Genomic DNA, 26,553 nt, shown 5'->3' with positions numbered 1-26,553 from the left:
AGCATCAAACCTGAGGTTGTTGCTGAATCCCCAGTGAATAGCAAGTTAGATGTGGATGTCCATAAAATAGCAGTAAAAGGTTGAATCACTAGACATCTGTGTTATTACTAAGCCACCTGAAGAAAAGCCTTTGGATATGATGGCCAAAAGTTAGCACCGAGCTTTTAAGGCCTAAATTCTATAAATGGCGGCCAAATTTGGGCACCATAAAAATAAGCGCTATTCTATAAATGGCGCTAAAAGGGGCCCTTTTACTAAGCCGTGCCTAAAAGTGGCCTGCGCTGGTGTAGGCATGTGTTTAGGACGCACACTGGTCCATTTCCTCAGCACACTTGGAAAAAAGGCATTTTTGTCGTGCCAGAAAATGAACGCGAGGCAAATTAAAACCAGCGCGCGTCCATTTTTGGCCTGAGACCTTACCACCACCCACTGACCTAGTAGTAAGGTCTCATGTGCTAACTGGCAGTAAGCATTCAGTGCACTTAAACTATCGATGACCGCCGGGTAAGCGCCACGCGGTAGAAAATAGAAAATATTTGCTACCATGTGTTTTGGACAGGTGCCAAAATAGAATTACCACCTGGGGCATGCGGTAGCCGGGCGGTAGTTCCAATTTGATGCACGCAGGTGCCTACATGCCTTAGTAAAAGGGCCCCAATGTTGGGTGCCGTTTATAGAATAACACTAAGCACTAGGATCTGCACTCAGTTTTAAGCGCAAAGATTTATAACAACTGAAACCTGGTGTAAATCGTCGCACATAAATTAGGCACGGATTCCCCAAATTCTATATCAGTGCACACATCTTTGGTGAATGCCCCAATCTGACCATGCTCCTCCCATGACCACACCCCTTTTCAGATTTACACGCGCAGCTTTGTAGAATAGCACTTAGCAAGATGTGCGTGAAATCCAATCTGTTGCCGATTAGCGCCATTAATTGATTTCTAATGCCCAATTATGGCCAATTAACTGCTCATTTGTCAATTAAATTAAGCGTGCAATCATGGAATACACCCAATGTGCGCCAACTTTCAGCACGCAATTTTGGGCGCCATATATAGACTCTGAAGTTAAGTGTCATACTGTGAATACCGTAATGAGTTAACACTCTGGTTACCTTGGCAGTCATGTACATGAGGTTATTAAGCACTAATGACGTAGCTTCTGGAGAGCCCCATCCACTTCCTTTTAGCCCGTGTGTGGCAGCCATATCACTTTCCTTATCCTTGATGATGTCTTCCGGTGTACTAGGACTTGATCCTGGCAGAAGCAGTCGGCTGTCCACAAGTTCAATGTTATGAAGCCAGGGCAGCAAATAAGTGAGCATAATCTGACGCCCGTTTGGGTGAGTCGTTGGGAATCTTTGACTTATCTCTGGAAAACAATGTGTTTGAAAGGCAAAGTTTCAGTCTAGAAAAGGATAAGGATTTATTTATTTTTAACATAAAACACTACTCAGCCATGTCTTTCATTGATCACATTCAGTGTCTCAAGATCTGCTGACCTTAGTGCCACAAAACAGGAGAATATTCTTCATCAAGAACTGATCCTTTCGTACAATTGACAAGATGCAGAATGGCACTGTCAAAACTTATCTGCAAATGAACAAAGCTATTTCTACTCTGGCAACAATCATATGAATTTTGGAAGGCAATGCAACAGTGAGAGAACTACAAGATTTTTTCTTAAACTAATATACAATTCACTTGAATGAAAACGCCCTTTCGTTTAGTACCAATCACAAATATTATGACAAACTTGGACCCCCAGGGATGGCCATTTTTCAAAGCATTTCTATGGGTAGACAGTGATTTACCCAGGGCAATGGGCTTTTATAAACTGCCTGCCCTATATGTGGATAAGGTTATGCACACACAGCTTGTATGCATTTAAGTTTTCCTGGACTGAGTAGAGGAAATCCTTACATACTTTTGAAAATTGGAGGTAACTTTATATAAAGTTGCCTAGCCTGAGAGGGTAAAAATGTGCCTATTTGTAGCCTGTTTGATAAACACACATAGGCACCTGTGTATCTGTGCAAAATACCAACAGAAATTGCACCTGAAGTAGAGCCACAGATATTTACTTCTGCTCAAAGCAGTTAAAAAGTAGGTACGTAAGTTGCAACTCCATCCATCCTTCACCCAAAACTTCCACTGTCCATCTCAGGCTGCATAAAGTATGCACGTTCCAGTTACTGTGTATACTTTCACGCATTAGATATTTATGCAAGTATGCTAACAAATATGTACAAAAATGCATGTATTTGATAGTATACTTATAGTAAATTACCTACTGAAACTTTCTGCATACCGAGATCTCATTACTGGAAAACAACCTAGAGATACAAAATGAGCAGCCACCAAGAGCTACAAATGACACTGTGCAGGGAAGAGGTCATGAAATGATTGACCCAGAAAGTGAATTGCAACAGACGTCTGGGTGTTGTAGTCCCAGACGAGTGGGGTACAGATTCAGCACTGCAAGAGTGTAATAATTGTAGGTGAAACTGATCAACAAGAACTTGCAAGAGAAACAAAACCCTGGCAAAAGGTGAAACAGAAGCTAGGTCAAGTGTTGTCAGAAAGTCATTGCCAGAAAAGTTGAGAGGCTGGATAATCTAGAGGGGGGGGGGGGGGGGGACTGGGGATCTGCCCCGGGTGGTAGCCGAACTTGCTATGGCACTGCTTAAGATGCTACTGGTTTTGAACTTGAATTGATATTCTCCTGTTATGAGGGGAATGCTACAAATGGCGCTCAAAAATCAGTGCTGTAAAAAATTGGTGATAAGCACTATTCTATAAAGAGCCCTCCAGGATGAACTGATTCCTACACTCAAAGTTGAGCACCAGTATTTACGCCAGCTAAAACCTGGTGTAAATGCTGGCACTCAACTCATGGCATTTGGGTGAGTAAATGGGCTGGCCTAATTGCTACAGTGAGTTGGTTACTGTTAAATATAACTAATGAATGCTGAAATAAAATACTAAAAGTGGCAAAAGTCACAATTTTATAAATGACAATTCACTTTACTTATTAAATATGCTACAAGGCATTAGGTTTTATTAAACAGATCAAGTTATTTTACCCAAGGATTCTGCTCAAACTTTCCACTACTACAGTGACACACTTCAGTATTTTATAACGTACACCCTTTCAAAGGAAAGCATGTTATAACTATTACCACCTTTATAATAAACCTTCTAGCTATGAAGTATTGAAGTCACAATGACAAGAAAAACAACCTCCTTCAAATATACAGCTGCCAACTTACACGTCACTTAGGGTCCCTTTACTAAGTTGTGTTAAGCAGCTAACACAGGTTTTACCATGCGACAGACATCAGTGCAGATCTGTGCTAACATTTTCTGCACTATTACAGCAGCCAGCATGGTAACAAAAAAAAAAAAAAAAAACGTGCACTAAATGCTTAATGCGAGAGCAGGCAGGAGCTGGATGTCAAATAGGCGGGCAGAGGAATGGTCAGCTGTGACAACCAGCGCATAGGTGGTACTGTGCACTGTCACAACTGCCGTCAGCATGGATACACTTATTACCACCTCAAGGGGGGGGGGGTAGGGCTCAGGAGGAGGGGGGGGGGGTTCTGTTGGGAGGTGATCACACATTTGGGAGAAGATGGGCAGGGAGGTGCTTCACTATATTTACTTTATTTAAGGACTGGGCCCCCGTTGTGTGATCTGTTGTGGTAGATAGTGTGGGTGCTCTCGTGCGCTGTCTGACCTGTGTGATAAATGCTGGTCAAACGCAGGGCGCACCCTCTGCATTTACTGTACAGACTCTGCACTTGACATGTGCTTATGGACATGAAGCTTGGGTGCAGACTCTAGTCTGCTAAGAAGTACAGACATGCAGACTAAATATGGGGAATGAAATGGATAATATCCCTCTCCAAATAACAGCTTGTGAAGTGGTATCAGGAGATCAATGAAACGCTGCTGTAGAATAGTGCCATCACTGACATTCAAAGCAGGATGAAGGAAATGTTATTGCAATGTTCTTTACAGTTGAAGATTTTTTTTTATTTCCCCAAGCTGAACAGTTCAACACAACCAAATGTTGGTCATCACCAGTACAGCAGGTGATTACATCACTTCTTGTGGCATAAATCTTTATCAAATTTACCACAGTTCCTAGAGAATTATGCTTGTTCGTTGATTCTACATCAAAATCAAAACAAAACTGGTTACATTTTGTATTCGGATCGTACATGTTGGTACCTGAAAAGAGTGGAAGGGTGAGCTCTGGGTACATCCTGGCTAGTTCAGTGGAAAGCAGGAACAAGGATACACTGTACAGGGGTGGCAGGGCTCCATGTGTACCGTAGAGAATGCTGCCAGGTTTTTGTTCAGCCACTTTCTTTGAACAGACAAAAAGTTTTGCTTCAAGAATCTAGAAGTGAGAAACAAAGTATGAGCTAAACCATTTTTAGGATTTCCTTAACCTAGGTTATTATCTACCAATTTCACATGCAACTTGGTCAAACTGGACACTTCAAAGTTTCACACTTGGAATAGTGCTGGCAAAATATTTTGGGATAATCTAGCAGATAACCAAGACAAACATGATCATTAAAACACCACCCCTAACCTCTGAATGTTCAGATACTTAGTTTACTCCAGAAGAAAGGATACTTCCAGATGGCATCTGATCCTTCCAGTGATATTGCATAAATCTTTAAGCACACATCAGGTAAACACATATAAAAGCAGAACAGCTAGGGTACTGCCTCAGAGAATGAACATTTCAAACAGATATGTCTATCCAAATCAAAACAAAATATGGTGAAAATGTCTCAATAGAGGGGGTATATTAGTATATCATATAAATATTACCCAGCTCACATAGATATCATTAAACTACATTTCTAGTCAAGGGTATTTAAAGACATCTATTCCATGATATAGGATCCTTCAGAATTCTCCTAACACCACCACACAGGCTAATATTGTGAGCCAGGCACTTTTATGGTGGGTAGGTATTCCTCATTTGATCCATAAATTTTAATACCAATTAAATCCAAAAAATTTTTTTTTCTTTTTTCTTTGTTTCTTTTATATCTTAAAACATAAGCACTTAGCTCTATCTGTAGCGTCACTCAAAACTCCTTCCTTCAAAAGAGATATGGATAAGAAAATGGGGAACTTTTTCCGTGTTGATTGGAGGAGATATACCTTGACACAGCACTAGGTGCGAAACGTGAATTCATGTCGGTATGAGATCTCCGAGATGAATGAACAATATACTTCTTTAAAGTCTTTGAAGGAAGGAGTTTTGAGTGACGCTACAGATAGAGCTAAGTGCTTATGTTTTAAGATATAAAAGAAACAAAGAAAAAAGAAAAAACATTTTTTTGGATTTAATTGGTATTAAAATTTATAGATCAAATGAGGAATACCTACCCACCATAAAAGTGCCTGGCTCACAATATTAGCCTGTGTGGTGGTGTTAGGAGAATTCTGAAGGATCCTATATCATGGAATAGATGTCTTTAAATACCCTTGACTAGAAATGTAGTTTAATGATATCTATGTGAGCTGGGTAATATTTATATGATATCCAAATCAAAAGGCATCTATTTTTTAAATCTATAAAGCCATATTTCAGATGTTCAGGTTGGGGCGTGGAGGACTTCCATAGAGTTTTACAGGACTGCATGTTTAAGGTTTAAGAAATTGTATGTGTGTGTGTGTTGGTGGGGGGGGGGGGGGGGGGGGGGGGAGGACCAAAGACCAGAGGTGTGTGGGAGCTGCTTTTTAAAACTGTTGCTGCCCGATGTGAACACACACCCTGATCCTGAAATACCATCTGCTCCTGGATTATTCCCTCCAGCCCACCAAAGGCATCCAATCCTCTTATTCCTTACAGCCAGAAATCCCCCTTCCCCCGGGATGAAGACCCACCCCCACCTTATAGACAAGAGAGATATACGCCTGGTAAAAGCACAAGCAGAAGAACAAATGGCTAGAAATGTAAGGAGGGGAGACAAGGATTTTCCAGGTATATTAGTGAAAAGAGGAAGGCTAAAAATGGAATTGTGAGACAAAGATGATGTGGACTACTATGTGAAGAGTGATAAAGAAAAAGCAAATATGCTAAATAAATACTTCTCTTCTGTGTTCACAGAAGAAAATCCTGGAGAAGGATCACAACTGGCTGACTGTTTATGGAAGAAAGTGTGTATGAAGAACTTGAAAAACTGAAGGAGGACAAAACCATGGGACCGGATGGGAACCATCCCAGGATATTAAGGGAACCTAGAGAATTTCTGGTGGGTCCTCTTAAAGATTTGTTTAATAAACCCTTGGAGATGGGAGAGGTTCCGTGGGACTGGAGAAGAGTAGATATGGTCCCTCTTCACAAAAGTGGTGACAAAGAAGAAGCAGGAAACTACAGGCCAGTAAGCCTCACTTTAGTTAGTAAAGTAACAGAAGCTTTGCTGAAAGAAAGGATAGTTAATTTCCTGGAATCCAATGGGTTAAAAGATCCAAGGCAACATGGTTTTACCAAAGGTAAATCATGCCAAATAAATCTGACTGAATTCTTTGACTGCGCAACCAGAGAATTGGATCGAGGACATGCTCAAGATGCAATCTACTTGGACTTCAGCAAAGCCTCTGTCATGGCTCCTCATAGAAGACTCTTGAATAAACATGAAAGGCTGAAATTAGGATCTAAAGTAGTGAACTGGATTAGAAACTGGTTGCCAGACAGACACCAGAAGGTGGTGGTGGTGTGGAAAAACAGGGGATTTTCATGTCTGTGATTTGTATTACTATTTTTATGATATGTATTTCTCTTGTTTGGCCACAGGTGGTGTTCATTCTCTACTTTAAACCTGTTGTAGAGATGACTGTTTTCCTTTCAGCGTAAGCCCTCAGGGAAAGTAACCTGAACTGCTATTGGTAAAATACCCCTCAGAGCTAATGCTCTGGGCTCTGATTAGCCCTGAAGTACAAAATCCAGCCAGAATGTGCTAGATTCCCCCAGTCTCAGAGAGGAAGTGTGGAGACTAAAGAGCTCTGCACTGAGACATGTTCAAAACTGGTGAGCAATTATTTTCCTGAAATCCTCAGGTACTACTCAGTTAGTAAGAATATGTCTTGTTTGTTTGAATGTTGATACCTGTTAATTTACCTGTTATTGTTTGCTGTTTACACCTTTTTTCACCGTTCATTGTTCCACTTTTCTGATAACAAAGCTATTAGTTTATTAGCACTGTTGTCCTGGACTGACTAAGAATCCTGGTGGTTTGTGTTCATTTTCTAGGAACTGTAAGACCCCTGGGATTGTGGCCCCAGTGTCCTTAGAAACCACTGGGGAAATAACCTGAGGGTGGGAGACTCGCCCAGAGGCAAGCGGGACCTTGTACAGCGAGTGGAGGGTATGCCAGTGTACAGCACGTGCACAGATGCAGAAGAGCCTGAGCAGTGGCCACAAGGTTAGCCCCAGGTGGGTGCTAGTTATTTCATGACAGGTAGTTAATGGAGTTCACTCGAAGGAAGGAAAGGTGAGTAGTGGAATGCCTCAAGGTTCAGTGCTGGGGCTGATTCTGTTCAATATATTTGTGAGCGACATTGCCGAAGGGAATTTTTGTGGATATCAAGATTTGTAGTGGAAAACATGAAAAAGGATCTGCAAAAATTAGAAGCATGGTCTAATGTTTAGCAGTTAAAATTTAATGCAAAGAAGTGCAGAGAGATGCATGTAGGGAACAGAAATCCAAGGGAGCTATATGTATTAGGATGTGAGAGGCTGATATACAGAGACAGGGACAGAGATCTTGGGGGACAGGGACCTTGGGTGACAGTCAGGCTTATTTTCGAAAGAGAAGGACAACCATCTTTGGAAATTGGAAGATGGGCGTCCTTCTCACAGGGTCGCCTAAATCGACATAACTGAAAGCCGATTTTGGGCGTCCCCCACTGCTTTCCGTCGCAGGGACGACCAAAGTTCCTGGAGGCGTGTCAGAGGCATAGCAAAGGCGGGACTTGGGACATGCCTAACACATGGGTGTCCTTGACCCATAATGGAAAAAAAAAGGGCGTGCCTGACGAGCATTTGGACGACTTTACCTGGTCCTGTTTTTCTTACGACCAAGGCACAAAACGGTGTCCAAACTGACCAGATGACCACCGGAGAGAATTGGGGATGACCTGCCTTTACTCCCCCAGTGGTCACTAACCCCCTCCCACCCTCAAAAGAGAACTTTAAAAATATTTTGTGCCAGCCTCAAATGTCATACTCAGGTCCATCACACCAGCATGCAGGTCCCTGGAGCAGTTTTAGTGTGTGCAGTGCACTTAAGGTAGGCGGACCCAGGCCCATCCTCCCCCTACCTGTTACACTTGTGGTGGTAAATGTGAGTCCTCCAAAACCCACCACAAACCCATTGTACCCACATCTAGGTGCCTCCCTTCACCCGTAAGGGATATGGTAGTGGTGTACAGTTGTGGGTAGTGGGTTTAGGGGGGGGTGGGGGGCTCAGCACACAAGGTAAGGGAGCTATGTACCTGGGAGCTTTTTCTGAAGTCTACTACAGTGCCCCCTAGGGTGCCCGGTTGGTGTCCTGGCATGTCAGGGGGCCCAGTGCACTACGAATGCTGGCTCCTCCCACAACCAAAGGGCTTGCATTTGGTCGTTTCTGAGATGGGCGTCCTTAGTTTCCATTATCACCAAAAATCAGAAACAACCAAGACTAAGAACAACCATCTCTATGGACAACCTAAATGGCAAGATTTGGGCGTCCCCGACCGTATTATCGAAACAAAAGATGGACGCCCATCTTGTTTCGATAATACGGATTTCCCCGCCCCTTCGCAGGGACGTCCTGCAAGGACATTCTCAGGAAAACTTGGGCGCCCCTTTCGATTATGCTCCTCAGTATGCGACAAAACAGTGTGACAAGGCGGTGGCCGAAGCCAGAAGGATGCTAGGCTGTATATAATACAGAGAGAGGCGTAACCAGCAGAAGAAAGGAGGTGCTGATGCCCTTGCATAAGTTGTTGGTGAGGCCCCATTTTATTGTGTTCAGTTTTGTATCTTGTAAGGATGTAAAAAGACATGAATTGGTCCAGAAGAAGGCAACAAAAATAGTATGGGGCTTCCACCAAAAGACATATGAGAAGAGAATGGGAGACCTGAATATGTATACCCAAGAAGAAAGAAGGGACAGTGGAGATATGATATAGAGATTTAAATACTTGAAAGGTATTAATATATAAGCAAATCTTTTACAAAGAAGGGAAACAGTAAAACTAGAAGACATGAATTGAGGTTGCAGGGTGGTAGACTTAGGATTAATATCAGGAAATTCTTTTTCACAGAGAGGGTGGTTGATGCCCTCCTGAGGGAGTTGGTAGAGAAAAAACGGTGACTGAATTAAAAAAAGGAGTGGGATGAACATAGAGGATTTCTAATTAGAAAATGGATGGTATTAAAAAAAAGAACCCAAAACTTAAATGGCTGCATGTCTGTGGATGTGTCGAGTAGTGCTTAAATGGCAATTCCAGAAGTGAAGAACTAAGGCCGGTCAATAGAGAATCCACAAAGCGTGGAGAACTCAAAGAAGACCCACGGATACTTTGTAAAACAAACAAAAAAGTGGGCACAAAACCAGGAGTCCCAGAGACTGGTTCACAGTAAAGCTAAAACCAAATTTTATTAATTAGTATATTTGACTCGTATATTTGAGTCAAATATACGAGTCCAATATACTAATTAATAAAATTTGGTTTTAGCTTTACTGTGATCCAGTCTCTGGGACTCCTGGTTTTGTGCCCACTTTTTTGTTTGTTGAACTAAGGCCGGTGCCAGGCAGACTTGTACAGTCTGTGTCCAGTACATGGCAATCCAATTTAGGATGGCTTGGAAAGGGTTTCGACAGCAACTTCAGTAGCTGGAATGTGAGAACAGTGCAGGGAAGATTTTTATGGTCTGTGTTCCACAAATGACAAAGACAAATTCAGATAGGCTTGAGTGGGCTTCTACGGCAAGACCAGTAGTTGTAAAGGGTTACAATTAGGACAGTTCTGTGTCGACTTCTAGGGTCTATGTCCCAGAAACACCAAAGAAAGACCATGATCATGTATTTTATATCACATTCATTGTTGGTTTAATTATGAATTGATAATGAGTGTGACAGTTGGGCAGCCTGGATGGACCATTCAGGTCTTTATATGCCGTCATTTACTATATTACTATGGAGCTCATTTTCAAAGGAGAAAAACATCCAAAAAGTGGCATAAATCTGCATTTGAATGTTTTTCTCACAAAAACGTCCAAATTGGTATTTTCAAAACCAATTTTTGGACGTTTTTCTATGAAGTCCGTCAGAAGTGCGTTCAAATCACAAGGGGCGGGATCTGGGCATTCCTAATACTTGAATGTTTTTCACCCATAATGGAACAAAGCAAAACCATCCAGGACTAAATCAAAGACGTTTAGAGCTAGACCTGTTTTTAGAATAAGGCACAAAAGGTGCCCTAAATGAACAGAACACATCAGAAACCCACTGTACCCACATATAGATGCCCCCTTCACCCGTAAGGGCTATGATAGTGTTGTACAGTTGGGGGTAATGGGTTTTGGGTGGGTGTTTGGGGGCTCAGCAGACAAGGTAAGGGAGCAATGTTGAGATATGTACCTGGGAGCAAGAGTGATCCTCAGCTATTTCTGTTCATCCTTGTCCCAGCTCAAAAATGCTGCCAGTGATCTCTAGCAGAAATCGATCAGTATGAACAAATTTGTCAGCCTGACCCTTAGGAGTCATACTGCAGAGATCACTGGTGTCATTTTGAACCCCCAGACCAAGATGAGCAGGAGTGACTACGAATCACTCTTGTTCACAATAGACACTAGGGACCTTTAGTAAGGTTCAAGGGTGTGAAGAGTCTTCATCACCCAGCTGTAGAGGGAGGTGGGGAGACTGGATTCCTTTTGGAGGTAGGGGGCAGTAAGGAGATCTCTGAGGAGGTCAGACCTTTGCATTTACGCCTGCTCCTTCAAACAGGCACTTATGTGTGCCTGGAGGCATCTGTAAATGCCGATATGTAGTTATTTTTCTATCCACAAGGATTCTCCTGTAAGATAAGGAATCTATGAAATAGGACATTTACGATGTACAAAAAAAATCAACATGGTTAAAAACTAAGCAATTTTGAAGAATCTACAATATTATTTCTGCTTTAAGTTTTAAACCAAAATTGTTATTTCATTAGTACTTTTTTTTTTTAAATAAATTGATATATATATTGTTTTAGAATTGAACCCAATTCACTAGGATGAAAGCCCACTGCACTAACCACTAGGCTAGTCCTCCACTCTAGATTGACTGATGGGGTCAATAAGCTGAAATATGCTATTAAATAAACTATTTTTTTTGTGGAAGAGCTAAAAATATAAAACTAATTGTAAACTGCTGTTTTCACCATTTTTAAGGTTCAAGTTTGCTGATTTGATCAACCATCTTTCTTCAAGGACAGCAGGCAGCGTAGTAAGAAACTGAAATTTTTAATCACTGGAAGGAAGAATGGGAAATAAAACTGGTGATACATACCTGCATAAGCTGCATGGAGATTTCATAAACCTCTCGATTGGTGTCCGATGCTTTGAACAACACCAAATTCAGAAGTGTCACAATGTCAAAAGGGTAATTCCTGGAAGAAGAATAAAAAGCCATGTGAATATTTCATTTTATATCACTCATTTTGTCTTGTTTTGTGAAAATTGTAGCACTATACAAAGATAGATCAGTCTTGTTTCAATTTGAGAATCATCAGTACTTTACCTCAAATAAATACAAGCAGAACTGGCAACAAAAGAGATGAATCACCGAAAAAGTGTCAAATTATGCCTGTTTTCAGCAACTCAACTTTCTACTTTATGAAGACAATTTTATAAAGAGGGGCCAACATGTGCAGCATCATTTTATACAGGTCACAGAAGAAGAAATTGGGACGTACAGGTCTATGCACCTCAATTTTCACCTTTATTTTAGAACAGAATCTGCCTGTTCTATGATACAGGGAAATGGATGTTTATGTGCTGGATGCATGCAGCATAAACATCCATTAAAAAAAAAAGTATAGAAGATAGATGATTAGAAAGCAGGCATATAACCGATTATGTGCCAGGACATAACTGATTATTAGGAGTTCATGTTCAAAGCGCTTAGAATTACAAAGTTCCATTGGTTACTATGGAACTTTGTAAGTCTAAGTGCTTTGAAAATAAGCCTCTATGTTTCTAAGATCACAAACATAACCAAATCCTTACTGAAATCTTAGAAACATAAAACAGCTATGTCCCAATGCTGTCCAAGTGACCTGTTAACCTTGCCGGTTTACCTTTTGGAGGGCTAAAAACCACTGAATGATTAAGGGGGTAAACTACCACCTCCACCACCACACATACACACACACACAGTCCATCCAATACAAAACTGAACAAACATATTCCTCCTGTTTTAATGGACCATCACTGGCTGCCTATAGAACAATGAACTGATTTTAAGATTTTACATAGCGTCTAGTATTAGTCAATAAAGATCGCTTGGGCTTTATGGTCATGTCAGAATGGTTTGTTGAAAAGACCAGAGGGTGTAATACTGACTGAAACATGACAGCATTCCTTCTCCTGTGCAGGCCCTGTTTTGGTGGGATAAACTTTCTAATTAGATGAGGGATTATTTCAGTCAGTCTATGGGATATGATGGCTGCTAAGCACAGAGATTGGGTTGTGGCTGGTGGGATACAGATGAATAAAGGGTAGATTGGGTTTCTATTGTTTCCTCTCATTTGTATGGTATTATATTTTATCATAAGTTTTTTATATATTTAATATACTGTTCATTGGAGAGAACAATTTAAGCAGTTTACATAAAAAGAAAAACAGAGTGTAAAAAATGGAACTACAAATTAACAGAGCTGACTACTGTTTGGTCACAATGGCTACTACTGCCACAGCCAAAATCAAGAGCAAAGAAGGTAGGACTGTTACCTATCATAACATTCAGAAAAGGAATGAGTCTTCATGCATACTTTAAATTTAGAGAATGATAGTTTAGAAAGAAGATGGAAAAGAAGCTTATTCCATAAGGATTCGGCAACGGTTTGAGTAAGTGAAACAGGAGCCTAGGTGCATCTGCAGATCGTATTTTGTGTCAGGATTTTTGCAGCTGTTTGTATACCTTGGTGCAATTTTACAAGACCCTACTGGAGTGTGGAAAACGCTATTCTGCATGCTCAAGTCACTTCTTAAATTATTCCCATTGTGCTCAGAAGACAGGATTGAAGTACAGATTCAAGTGCCCTGTGCATTACCTGTTGCCACATACAGTGGCAATGGCTTTGAAGCATCCAGAAGCGAGCTGGTATGATCCAGTGTAACAGCGGTCAATAGCCCAGTTAAAGAGATTCACCTGGTCTGGATTTAGTTCTAGCAGCAGGACCACAACTTCACAGCCAAGCTGATGAACCTGAATACATGCAAACAAGAAACAGTTTCTTTAAAATTATTGTAGAACTTAAAATTTAAAAAAAACCCCGAATCACAGGTACATATTGACATTTTATTATTTGTACATGTACAACAAGGCTTCTAACCACCTTCTTGTTTCCTGTCTAGAATAAACTCCTCCCACTCCATCCCAGTTTAAAGACAATGGAATTCTATTTTCTGTTCTCTGCTGGTCTGATCTCAGCTTCTTCATGGATAACAGAGTAGGAGCCAATCACCTATTGCATCATCCAATCAACTCGTTACCCCATTCCTCAAAGTTATCATTCCACTTATTGTTTAAGCCAGCGCTTCCCAAACTGTGTTCTGCGGCACCGTAGTGCACCACAGCGACCTCTCTGGGGTGACGCGGCAAATCCCGACTTCCTTCCCGGAACTGTAAGTTGACATCAGCAGGGGCAGAGGACCAGCAGAGCTGACAGCACATGCCTGAAGGCTGCTGCAGCCACGCACTTTTTTTTTCTTTTTTTTGTCGCGGCCAATGGGGACAGGGAGTAGACGGCGTTCGAGACTCAGAGACGACTGCTAAGGAGGTTGGAGGAAAACAGGAGATGGGACGAAGTCAAAAAATTGAAGCCAATAGGTCAGTAGTCTCTGTTTCCATTCCCATTCAAATAAAAGGAAGCAAACCTATAAGCTGCTGTATCCGAGTTGTCATTCTTTATTGTTGGCAGCATTTTTAATTTAATCTCACTTATATTTTCAAATATGCACAGATGTACAAAGAGGAAGTATAATAATGGAATAACCCTTCAAAGGTAGAAGTGGAGGAGTGGCCTAATGGTTAGGGTGGTGGACTTTGGTCCTGAGGAACTGAGTTCAATTCCCACTTCAGGCACAGGCAGCTCCTTGTGACTCTGGGCAAGTCACTTAACCCTCCATTGCCCCATGTAAGCCGCATTGAGCCTGCCATGAGTGGGAAAGCGTGGGGTACAAATAAAAATAGACATTTGTTATAAATCGTAATCAGTGTGTGTTATTTGGAGGGGCTGGTTATAGGGGCACCCTAGCACTGATATATTTGTGCAGATAAAAAAATGGAGACTGTGTAGTGTGGCTAGGGGTATGGAGACCTGTGTGGCGGGGGTGGGGTGGGGCGGAGGTTGGGGGGTGCCGCAAAACGTTGTTCGGACACGAAGGGTGCCGTGAACTGAAAACGTTTGGGAGCCACTAGTTTATGCATTATTTGAAATCAATAGATTCTCTGTAATCACAATAATGCCAGCAAAGGATAAAATGTTGTTCTTGCTGCTTGTTTTTTTTCCATTTTCTCCCTTGATCATCTTTCTTGGTTCTATTCAACCTGACAATGGAGCAATATAACAAAACAAATGTTTAAGACACCCCTACCCCCCCTTTTTGTAAAAATTATGAGCTTCCTGATCTTCTCATAGAAGATACAGCCTGTACAATTCAGATGTAGCCTGCATGTGTGCATATATATTTATATCCATATCTATAAAACCAAGGGCCTGCCTATTCACCCTGCAGTTGTTTGTACCCTGCAGGGGACCAGTCTCATGCACTTCAGGTTTCTGGATTTTGTTGTGGGGTTAAGCACTCCAGCACCTGAAATCAGGGATCTGGGACTCTGCCTGCTAATGAGTAGATGGTTAGTATCAAAACAGATATGGACTGATATTGTTCCCCAGAATACTGAGGTTTGCAGCTTAAGCAAGAGGAAAATATCTGACTGAATGTCTTGGATCATGGGTCATGGACCCCCACATGAGTGGGAAACAGAAGACGACAATCTCACTTATAGGGCTCTATGCAATAAAGATTTTTCCATGGGTACAGAATGGGAAAAGTCCTTTTTAAAACAAATATCTGGAAAGTCACTTGAAGCTGTGAGCTGCTCGGACATGTCTAGGAGTACCTCTGGGGCCCCTCGGATCCTCTGTCTCAAAATGGTATCCATTTTAGCTCATTGAAAGCAGATATAGATATCCCACTTTGGTACTTGGTGTATGGACAACTATGTAATGTGGCATGCAGTTACAACAGCTGCAAAGAGTGAGAAAAGGACAAGGACAAGCAGAAAGCAGGGGGTGACAAAATGGTGAAGTCTGCAGTTGCAGGCGAGCCCTCCTTTACAGAGATTCAACTATCCCAATTTACCACATGTTTCAAGTACTGGAGACAAGCTTAGCACAAATATTGAGCCAAATCACTAATATGGAGGCTCTATTGGCCGAAACTAGGCACAAAATGGAAGAGCTTCAACAGTGAGTTTCTTTGGTGGACGACACACTTACCTTAACAATGGAGACTGTGACCAGCCTACAGGCTACACCCATAGAACAGGTGTAGAAGTCAGAAGACCTCGAAAATAGACTGTGGCGTAGTAACTTGTGCTTCATGGGATTACTTGAATCGCTGCCGGACAATGCTTGAGTCGGCTCTTAGAAATTTGGCTTCAGAAAAAAATTTGCTTTCCCAGATGATTTAGGACTTGTTTGCCTTGAGCAGGCTCACTGCTTAGGACAGCGCCACGAGGGTGTATCTTGGCCCTGCCCAGTTATCGCCAAGGTTCCCAATATTTAAATTCGGAGTGCATGGAGGCTTGGGCCTGTTGAGCCTTTGAGCCTGTGGTATGTGGCATATTAATGATTGGTAAAGGCCAATGGAGCGCTTTTTGGTTACTAGCTCAGAAACTGCCCTAGTACCATCTGTTCATTTTAGTTATCTGCTTCATACCATGGATTAAGTACATAAGTACAGGGAGGTCACGTGACGCTATGGTGAAGAGAGGTTGCAGGTGAATCTCTCTCCGAAGCCTGCCTGAGAATCCCCGCATTTCAAGGAGAATTAAACCCTTCTAATTTGCAATAATCGCTAGAAAAGAACCCAGGGCAACAATCTGGTCGAGCAGAACGAGAGAAAAACTAGATATGACGACGAAAGCAGCCCAAAAAGAAAGACAGAGGGGAAGGACGGCCGAAGACAAAATGGCGACGGCCTTCCCCGAAACCAATCCATCGGTGTCTTCGGCGTGGGTGGCTGAGATCACCTCCGAATTAACGGGGGGTGATGGAAGATCTATTAGATCGTCGGCTGATTCCGCTTGACCAAAAATTGGATACTAAATTGGAACAGTTGAATACGAAAATAGAGGATTTGACTAAGGAGTGCATAGCGTTCCAAACTACAGTCAGCGAAGTGGAAAACAGGCTGACGGGAGTGGAGGACTCTCAAAAAACTGTGCAGAAAACGATATCCGATTTGGAATCTAAAATTGAGGAATTGGAAAACCGTTCCAGACGGAATAACATCCGATTGGTAGGCTTACCTGAAGCGCTCGGGGGAAAACAGCTGGAGAGGATTCTAGAACAATGGCTGACCAAAAGTATTGAATTTCCAGCAGAGCTTGGTCCTTTAAGAATTGAACGAGCGCATCGGCTGGGAGTTCGCCAGATGAACGCTGTTAAGCCACGAGTAATTATCTGCAAAGTACTCAATTTTATGCACAAGCAATACATTTTGCAGGCAGCAAGATCAAATAACTCTTTGACTTATGAAAAAGCAAAATACTCTGCTTTCAAGACTACTCAGTAGGTGTTGCAGCCAAGAGAAAAGCGTTTCTACCGTGTGTTCAAAATTATTTGCTTTGAAGATCCGTTTTAGCCTGCAATATCCGGCTACATTGAAAATAACACATGGGGGCAAACTACGATCATTCACGTCTGAAAGGGAGGCAAAAGACTTTATTGCGCAGATAGAACACTCGGATAAGGCTGTTCCTGAGGACACAGAACCTGCGTGAGCCCGAAAAGAGCGGCAGCTATGAGGCTGGGAGGAATCTAGCTCTGGATGCGATTAACTATATTCAACAAATTTGAAGCAGGAGAACTCTTAAGGGGCAGATACCATTGAGAGACTCTGGCACAGATGGTGATAGAACTGCTAATCGGTTTTGTTGGTATTTAATTTTTATGTTAATACTGTTATGATGGTTCTGCTCAATATAAAGGGGGGAGTTTAAGAAGGGGAGTATATTTAGAAGTTTAAAGGTTGGGAAATGTTAAAATGTAAAACACGAAAGAATAAGGTTCTAGAAGAACTAAGAACTAACAGAAATAAGGGGAGAAGGTGGGTTAGCGTTAAAAAGTGACAGCTTCATATAAGGAAGCACATGGTAAAGGGAGATGGGGAGGGAGAGGGAGGGATATGGGAGGGAGGGATGGGCTAGCGGGGAATTGGAAGCGGAGAGAATTGATGCGGAGGGTTAAATATGTCAAAGAAATGGAAGGAAAGACAAGTTGTACCATAAAATGCATTAACATCAGACTAAGAGAGCAGCTAATATGTGACGAGATGGGGAGCCATAGGCTGGGATGGCTTCTCATGAATTTAAATACGAGTTTGTCAATTAAGGATAATGTGAACTTATATTACACAAGATGATTAAAATTGTCACTTGGAATATAGGTGGTATACACTCCCCTATTAAAAGATCTAAAATTTTGCAGCACTTGCAAAGACTAAGGGTAGACATAGCGATACTGCAGGAAACCCATTTATCTGATGAAGAGCACGCAAAGTTGGTTAAATGGTGGGTGGGAGACTGCATTGCTTCACCAGCGGTGGGCAATAAGGGGGGTGTGGCCATCCTTATCAGGAAAGGAGTGGTGACCCAAATTCATAATCAGCATAAAGATACAATGGGTCGCTTTGTGTTTTGTAAGGTTACTATTGCCAGGAAACAAATAATTTTAGGTGGTGTGTACGCCCCAAATACACTGGACCTTAAATTTTATAAAAAAGTAACTACAACCATTGCCAACATGGAGGCCTTACCGGTGATATTGGGTGGAGACTTTAATATGCCATGGAATCCACAAATTGATAAGTCTCATCCATCAATGGCGCGAGGGGAAAGGAACACTAGAGGTTTACCTGACATGTGCAATACACTAGACCTTTTAGATGTATGGCGCACGTTACACCCAACAGAGAGAGAATATACACATCAATCAAGGGCTCATCAAACCCATTCTAGAATTGATTACCTGTTAGTGTCACGCAAGATTTTTACCGATATACAAGAAGTAGAAATTGGGCCTTGTTTGATTTCAGATCATGCCACAGTTTGGATGACTTGGAAATTAGGAGATAATAATTCCCAAAGAGGGGGAAATTGGTCATTTCCTAGTTACCTTTATAAAAGTGGGAAATTTAGAGAATATTTAATAGCTAAATGGGAGGAGTACAAACACTTCAATGAAGGATCAGTACTAGAGGCGCCCACGTATTGGGAGGCAGCAAAGGCAGTCATCCGAGGGGAAATTATCAGCTATGTTAGCAATTACAAAAAACAACGTGATAGAGAATTATTGAGATTAGAAAAAGAACTTTTACGCTTGACTACTCGATATGGGCAAAACCCGGCTTCAAAGATACATAAAGAAATAATTTCAGTCCAAACAGAGATAAATGCACTGCTGCATGAGAGGGCAATAAAGTCCCAAAGTTATTATCGTTTCCAACTTTATAAACATGGGAACAAAAGTGGTAAATTCATGGCTAAACTGATTGCACCACAATCAACAGCAAGATACATAGGTGCTATTAAAGGCAAAGACGGAAAACTAATAAACAAGGATGAAGAAATCAATAAAGTTTTTCAGGTTTACTACCAACAGCTCTATAGCGCAGGGGAGAATCAGGGTTTACAGAATGATCTTTACTTGCAAAATATTGACACCCCTTTGCTGAGACAGACAGAACTCCAACAATTGAACGAACCCATAAGTTGTGATGAAATTATATGGGCAATTGGCCAAAGCAAATTGGGAAAGGCACCCGGACCTGATGGCTTAAAATCTGAATTTTATAAATTGTTAGGTGAAAATATAGCCCCCATATTAAATGAGGTATTTAATGAATGGGTGATGAAGGGGAAATTACCGGAAAATCTTAACTTGGCTCAAATTATAGTGCTGCCAAAGCCTAAGCGCGATGCGCAATATGTATCCTCCTACAGACCTATTTCACTTCTGAATTGTGAAGTCAAATTATTTGCAAAAATATTAGCCAAGAGACTAGGGACGGTACTACCAAATTTGACACATGAAGCACAGGTGGGGTTTGTGCAGGGTCGATCTGTAACTAAGAATTTGCGAAGTATTCTATTATCTTTGGAACAACTTAAAGGGTCTGCAGAAAGTGCTTTATTGGTCAGTTTTGATGCTGAAAAGGCATTTGACCGTGTGGAATGGCCTTTTTTATTTTCAGTTTTAAGTAGATATGGGTTTTCGGGATGGTTTGTACAAGCCATTAAAGCACTATACACCGCCCCTAGAGCACGGATCATGGTAAATGGAGTGGTATCGGCAAATTTTGAGATCATGAGAGGGACACGCCAAGGATGTCCACTCTCCCCGTTACTATTTGCATTATACTTAGACCCGTTGATACGAGACATAATTTCAATAAGATCCATTAGGGGAGTGGAGATTGGATCGATGACATTTAAAATTGCAGCATTTGCGGATGATTTGCTGGTAGCACTTACTGAACCAAAGGCATCACTTGCAGATCTTCTAGAAATAATTAAGGAATTTGGAGATCATTCAGGATTCAAATTAAATCTGGATAAGTCAGAAGCCCTGGCGATACCAGTTAATACCAAATCTCTTTGGGGAGCAGAATTCCCGCTGAGATGGGTAGAGGGTTCTTTTAGGTACCTGGGAATTTTGCTTGCTTCTCAGACAGGAGACATATACAGCCTAAATGTCAATAGATTGTTCAGTCAAACAGAACAACAGCTGGCAACCTGGAAGATGTTACCGGTGCCACTAATAGGTCGAATTTGTCTCATACGAATGGTAATATTACCCAGATGGCTATATGTATTACAAGTCCTGCCATTGAGATTGTTACAGAAAGATATCAAACGATTCTATCGAATGATAGGACAGTTCTGTTGGGCAAAGAGAAAGGCTAAACTGAAGTTGCAGTTGATGCTGGGGAACTGGCAGCAGAGTGGATTGGGATTGCCTAATCTACAATACTATAATCTGGCAAGCCTGTTGCGGTTAGTGAGAGATTGGATTTTTTCTGCAAATACACACACCCCGCTAGAATTAGAAAAGATATACTTTAGCCCTTACAATATGGTGACCTTGCTGCATCTCAATAATAAATCGGTGCCAAAGAAATTTAAGGGTAGTATAATACTGGCTCCTCTACAAGAGGCATGGAAATACTTGGGGACAAAACTGGGGGGACAGCCGAATATGACAGAATGGTTGACCATAAGGGGGAACCCGTTGTTTACGCCAGGATTGGAAAATCAGGTGTTTCGGAGGTGGGCAAGGAGAGGGCACACATGTCTAAAAACAATAATAGATTTAGAAGGGAAAATTAAACCTCTAAGTCAACTAATACCCACTGACGCTGCACACTGGGAGGACGTGTTTGGGTATGGTCAGATAAAACACTATATACAAACACTTAATGCAGAAGAGCTTAAGTTTCAATTGGGGGAGAAAATTAAACAGTTTTATGATGAAATATCAGAAGAAGCCCCCACAATTTCGCAGCTCCACAAACAATTGTGGACTTTGAGGTCAGATAGAGATTGGTCACAACTTCGCCGTAGGTGGGAAGCAGATACAAAAGTAGATTTATCTAATTGGGACATAGCAGCACACATACGGAACATCCCTAAACTGATTAATGGAGCAAACTATAGAGAATGTGCATTTAGAATAATACATAGAGCATACTTCACACAACGCCAGTTCTATAAAGTAGGAGGGATTGACACACCAATCTGTATGAAATGCACACTGGAGGAAAATTCGTTCTATCATGCATTTTGGGAATGCACAAAAATACAGCTTTTTTGGGAAAAGATACTGGCATTTATGAATTCAATCATTTCAAGTACTATAGTGGGCACTCCGGTGCAATTAATATTGGATTGCCCAAGAGCATTCAGTGGCCTTACGGCAGATGAAATATTGCTAAGTCGCAAATTATGTTTGGTAGCCAAAAAATGTATTTTGCAATGTTGGACTTCGGATAAACCCCCAGATTACTGGCAATGGCGAAATCAGGTGCATCTTTTAATGACATGGGAAGCAAGGAATGCAAAAGGCTCCTGTCGTGGGAAAAAATGCTTCCTTAAAGTTTGGGGGCCTATGTTGGATACCTTAACGCAGAGAGGTCGGAGTCTTGTACTCAATAAGCTTTGATAATATTATAGAATAATGGTACACTTACCTGAACTCATAAGCACAATTTAATTATTAATGAATAGCAGGGGGGAGAGGGTGGGGAGAGAAGAAGGAAGGGGAGAAGGAGGGGGGAATATAAAAGATGACTGTGATGTATATTTAACAAAACACCCCCTCCTTAAATGTACGTTTGGCTGTTAATGAGCATGTTTGGGAGGGTAGGCAAAGAGACCAGGGGAAGATGCATAAAACTATTGATGATGGAATTTATTGCTGTATACAAGTTAATATGCTGTATTACTTATAATGCTCAATAATAGAAGTATTGGCAATGTTAAAATGTTTATAATGTTGAATCATCAATAAAAACAGTTGAAATATAAGTACATAAGTACATAAGTACATAAGTAGTGCCATACTGGGAAAGACCAAAGGTCCATCTAGCCCAGCATCCTGTCACCGACAGTGGCCAATCCAGGTCAAGGGCACCTGGCACGCTCCCCAAACGTAAAAACATTCCAGACAAGTTATACCTAAAAATGCGGAATTTTTCCAAGTCCATTTAATAGCGGTCTATGGACTTGTCCTTTAGGAATCTATCTAACCCCTTTTTAAACTCCGTCAAGCTAACCGCCCGCACCACGTTCTCCGGCAACGAATTCCAGAGTCTAATTACACGTTGGATGAAGAAAAATTTTCTCCGATTCGTTTTAAATTTACCACACTGTAGCTTCAACTCATGCCCTCTAGTCCTAGTATTTTTGGATAGCGTGAACAGTCGCTTCACATCCACCCGATCCATTCCACTCATTATTTTATCTTCCTAGTGAGTACAAAGATTTTGCTATTTTTTTATCATCCTCTGAGAGCAGTGTGGCCATGGCTGTGGTGACGGCATTCAATTCAATTTACTTTGAGGTCTTATATACTGCTAATATCCCCTAAATAGAGTTCAGTGCGGTTTACATGGTTTAGGTAGAGATAACAATGGAAATCAAGACATTCAATCCGGGCTAAGAAGGAGAAGTGGCAGAGTTTGGGAACAGGTGAGGTTTTCATTTTTCATTGGCAGTCGCACCTTTTCTGGCCATACGGTGGAATCTGGACTTTTCTCTGGGAACAGAGTCCAAAACAACTTTTCAAACTTGGGAAGGTAGGGGCACCAAATTTCTTTTTCAGGTTTTTACAGATGAGGGTCATCTGAAACTTTTCTCAGGTTTGCAATCGGAATTTCACCTCCCAGCTACTGATTATTTTGACTATTTACAGCTTAACAATTATGTGGAGAGTCTGGAGTGGGAGCATCTATGTGAGAATGTCCAGGAAATTTTATCTACAGCTTATACTTTGGGCTCTCAGCTCCGTGCTCCCCCCTCTTTTCATCACAGATTTCTACTTGTCTGTACTCCCGATATTGATTATGCTCGATTACTATCTCAGTGGAATACAAACCTGGCAATGGAGCTTGAAGAAATGAGTTTGCGGTTTAGTTTTTCCGCTGTATCTACTATAACATCCAATGTGCAATTATGGGAGTTGAACTACAAATTTGTTATACATCTCTATAGGTCCCCACATCAAACTTATCCATCCCGCATAACTCCTGTAGATGCATGCCCTAAATGTGCTCGTCCTCATGCTTCCCTAGGGTATATGTTCTGAGTTTGTTCTAGCATACTGGCTTTTTGGCACTGACTGTTTTTGTGGCTCAGCTCTGGGGGAGAGATGTGTGATGTGTCCCAGAGATCTTGTTCCATTATACCATTGCTGGCTTAGTGGGGTTCTTGGCGACAGCTGTCTTAATGGCTAAGATGACAATACTTCTTCTTTGGCTATCATCTGACTCCCCTACTTTGGAACTCTGGAGACAGCAGATGATTCTTCTTTTGCAAATACAGAGACTGGAAATTCATGATATAAGCTCCCCTAAGGGCAAGCATTTTTAGCTTATTTGGGAGAGATTTTGGAAAACATTAATTCCCAGAGCGAGTAGTTCTGTTTTGAATTTACCCTTTTGAATTATCAGTTTGGTTGAGTGGTAGTACCAAGCCACCTTGGGTGAGGGGAATGGTGGGGAGTTGGGGTTCGGGAGGCTATCTTGTTGAAAAATTGCCTAGGTATCAAATTTTTTCTTGCACTTAACTGTACTGTGTACTTGACTCTCAGTGCTCCTTTGTGTGGCTCTTCAATAAAAAGATTTTTATTTTTATTTGGGTGAACTGAAAGAGACCTTCTCATAACATGATATGACCATCATATGGAGCCACCATGTAAGAAACCCATACAGGTCTTTGGTTACTTATTATCATGGACCCTCTAAAATCTTTTTATTTCCAAACCTTCTCTTTGGAACCATTATAAGAGAGCCAGAAGGAAAAAAAAACTTATGCAAATAGCTGTACAGTACAGAAGCCACGTGAGGAAATGTGTTCTTATACTCAGATGTGGAAAGTTTCAGAATAGTCAAAACAATGTCAACATCTCTCTATAGGTGACACAAAAACTTGACAGGAGTTGACTATGCCAGTTTCCAAGGTCCCTAACATCTGCAAGATCAATTAAATTAACCAGGTCTTCAATACTACAATAATCTTCTTCATGAAAGTTATTATCTTAGCATGCTTTGTTTCAGATGATATAAGGCGTACATAATTTTGGATGTTAACTGTGGAAACTGGCACAGTAGAAACTTCTCAACAGCCTTCAGATTCTCAGTTGATTTTGCCAACAAACTCCTGATTTTTTATGCCTCTGTTTCCCAGTGCGACATTCCTTTCTTTCTGTTGAATTAAATGAACATATTTTCCTTTCAGTTCTGTCTTACTTGTCAGGACTGAATTATAAAACCCTTTACATAATTTTCAATGAGGGCAGAAAATAACATAATATTTAGTCTACAATGGCATTTATACTCAATTATGTTTATATAAAGTACTCACTATGCAGGAGAGCTGTAAGTGATGGTATCTAATACCAACTGGCTCGTCCTGCTCATCCCAAATGCCAGCTATTAAAGTTTAAGCATTTGTGGCATCTCACTATTTTTCCAAGTCAGATTTGGTCTTCTTCCTCTTTGGTTCTCTCTAACCCTCGGCAGGCGAGCATATGAATTCCCAATCTGAATCCATCAAACTTTCCTCCTTCTACTCAAAGACAACATCTCCATCACCCTCAACATCCCTCTGAGAAGAACTATTTCACTTTTTTTCTCTATTTCAGTATTCCCTCATGGTTCCCTTTAACCGGGAAGCTTTTTTGTTTCAACCAGACCATCTCCTTAGACCCCTCACCTCAGCAAACAGTAACGGTGTGCTCCAAACGTGGGTATAACCTTCTTTTCTTCCATGGGACTCAATGAAGAGACTTTCTAAGACTAGTTTTTATGTCTCCATAACATGCATTACTCTTTGGAGTGGTGACGTACCTGAATGGCTAGATCGGTGGGCCATGTGATTGCCTGTTGGTGATGAAATTTTTGTGGTTTTGACCTTTCATCACTCTTCTGCGTAACTTTCCCACATATATTTATTGTGCATTATGTGATATATGTTATTCTAAATGTAAATATCTTTGTTCAGTTTACTGCGCCAGTTTTCCGTGCATATAATTTAAGTACATTTAGCTTTGGATGTGATGAAATGGGTGATGAAAGTGCTGTTCTTCTGTGCCTAAATATGAGTTTTGCATAAATTTTCCACGAAATTCTATAAATGGCACTCAACACTGCACACACAAATTTGGATACATGCCCAATTATGTGTGCACAATTTAATTGAGCAACAAGCCTATTAGCACCAATAATTGGGAATTATTGGTGCTGATTGGCAACAGTTTGAATTTATGCACATAGGGGTCCTTTTACTAAGGCACGCTAGCGTTTTTAGCATGCTCTAACTTGGAGTGCCGTTTATAGAATAGCGCTCAGCAATCATTTGGGCGCCATTTACTGAATCTAGTCCTTTATGTGCCAGAAATTTTAGCCAGGCTCATATTTAGTTTTCCACACATACAATTTGGATACATTTAGCATGAATATGTGAAGAAAGGTCACATGATAAAGTGTCTCAGTAATGAAGTGTTGCACGATGAACTGTCACCAAACTGCCCAAACTATTCTCAGAAGATACTTTCTCAAAATCCTAGATGTTTTGGCATATACAAACAAGTTGTGTTTTTCCTAAAGCTGCTATTTATATGCACATGCCAATTTATGCATGTAATATCACAACTTACAAATGTAAATAGCATTTTAGTTTCTAAAATCACCTTCTTAGTGTACAGCAGCAGCATTAACACAAGTGGGAGAGCCCTCAGTCATAAAGTAAGGAACTGTCTGGCCTTGGCCCTTAGAAAAGCCAGAATCAGTCACTCAATTTAGATTATTTTATGCTGTACCACCACCCCCTCCACCCCAATACAAGACAAATAAAAAGCGAATCAGGCCTGTGAATTTGGAGTAATCTGAAAGTAATATATTAACAAGAGGCTCACCCGTAGGTCTTGGCAAGCAAGTATGTTATCGAGCCACTTGTATAGGTAGCCATCGGGGGACAGACCCACATTGTCAAAGACAGGGCCACAGCACAAGACAGCGGACATTGCCTATAAAAAAAAAGAAAAAAGAAAAAAAGATGTTATATGTTGCTAATCATAAGTCAACAAATAACTGGCTAGCATTTTAGAATTGGAAGAGCGAAGAGCGCATGAACTGCTGTAGTGGAAGGCAGCAGCGGGTGTGTCCTTGTACATGACACACAAGTGGAAGTGCCAATGACCTTACAATCTTGTTCATTTTACAAATAGTCATTTTTCTTTTGTATTTCAAAATT

The 26,553-nt window shown here is 41.2% G+C and overlaps 1 protein-coding gene across 1 annotated transcript in view; it reads right to left on the bottom strand.

Moving 5' to 3' along the window:
- FRY (FRY microtubule binding protein) overlaps window positions 1–26,553 on the bottom strand; it is a 449,190-nt gene that overhangs the window by 192,784 nt on the left and 229,853 nt on the right. Inside the window, 5 exon segments of the mRNA XM_030200365.1 lie at window positions 1,120–1,376; window positions 4,241–4,412; window positions 11,578–11,677; window positions 13,343–13,497; window positions 26,216–26,326. Of these exon segments, the coding sequence (XP_030056225.1) occupies window positions 1,120–1,376; window positions 4,241–4,412; window positions 11,578–11,677; window positions 13,343–13,497; window positions 26,216–26,326 (795 nt within the window).

Source organism: Microcaecilia unicolor, chromosome 4, assembly GCF_901765095.1.
Source record: "Microcaecilia unicolor chromosome 4, aMicUni1.1, whole genome shotgun sequence".
NCBI lineage: Eukaryota > Metazoa > Chordata > Amphibia > Gymnophiona > Siphonopidae > Microcaecilia > Microcaecilia unicolor.
Note: the sequence above shows the minus strand (reverse complement) of the source record. Positions and strands in the feature narration are given on the sequence as shown.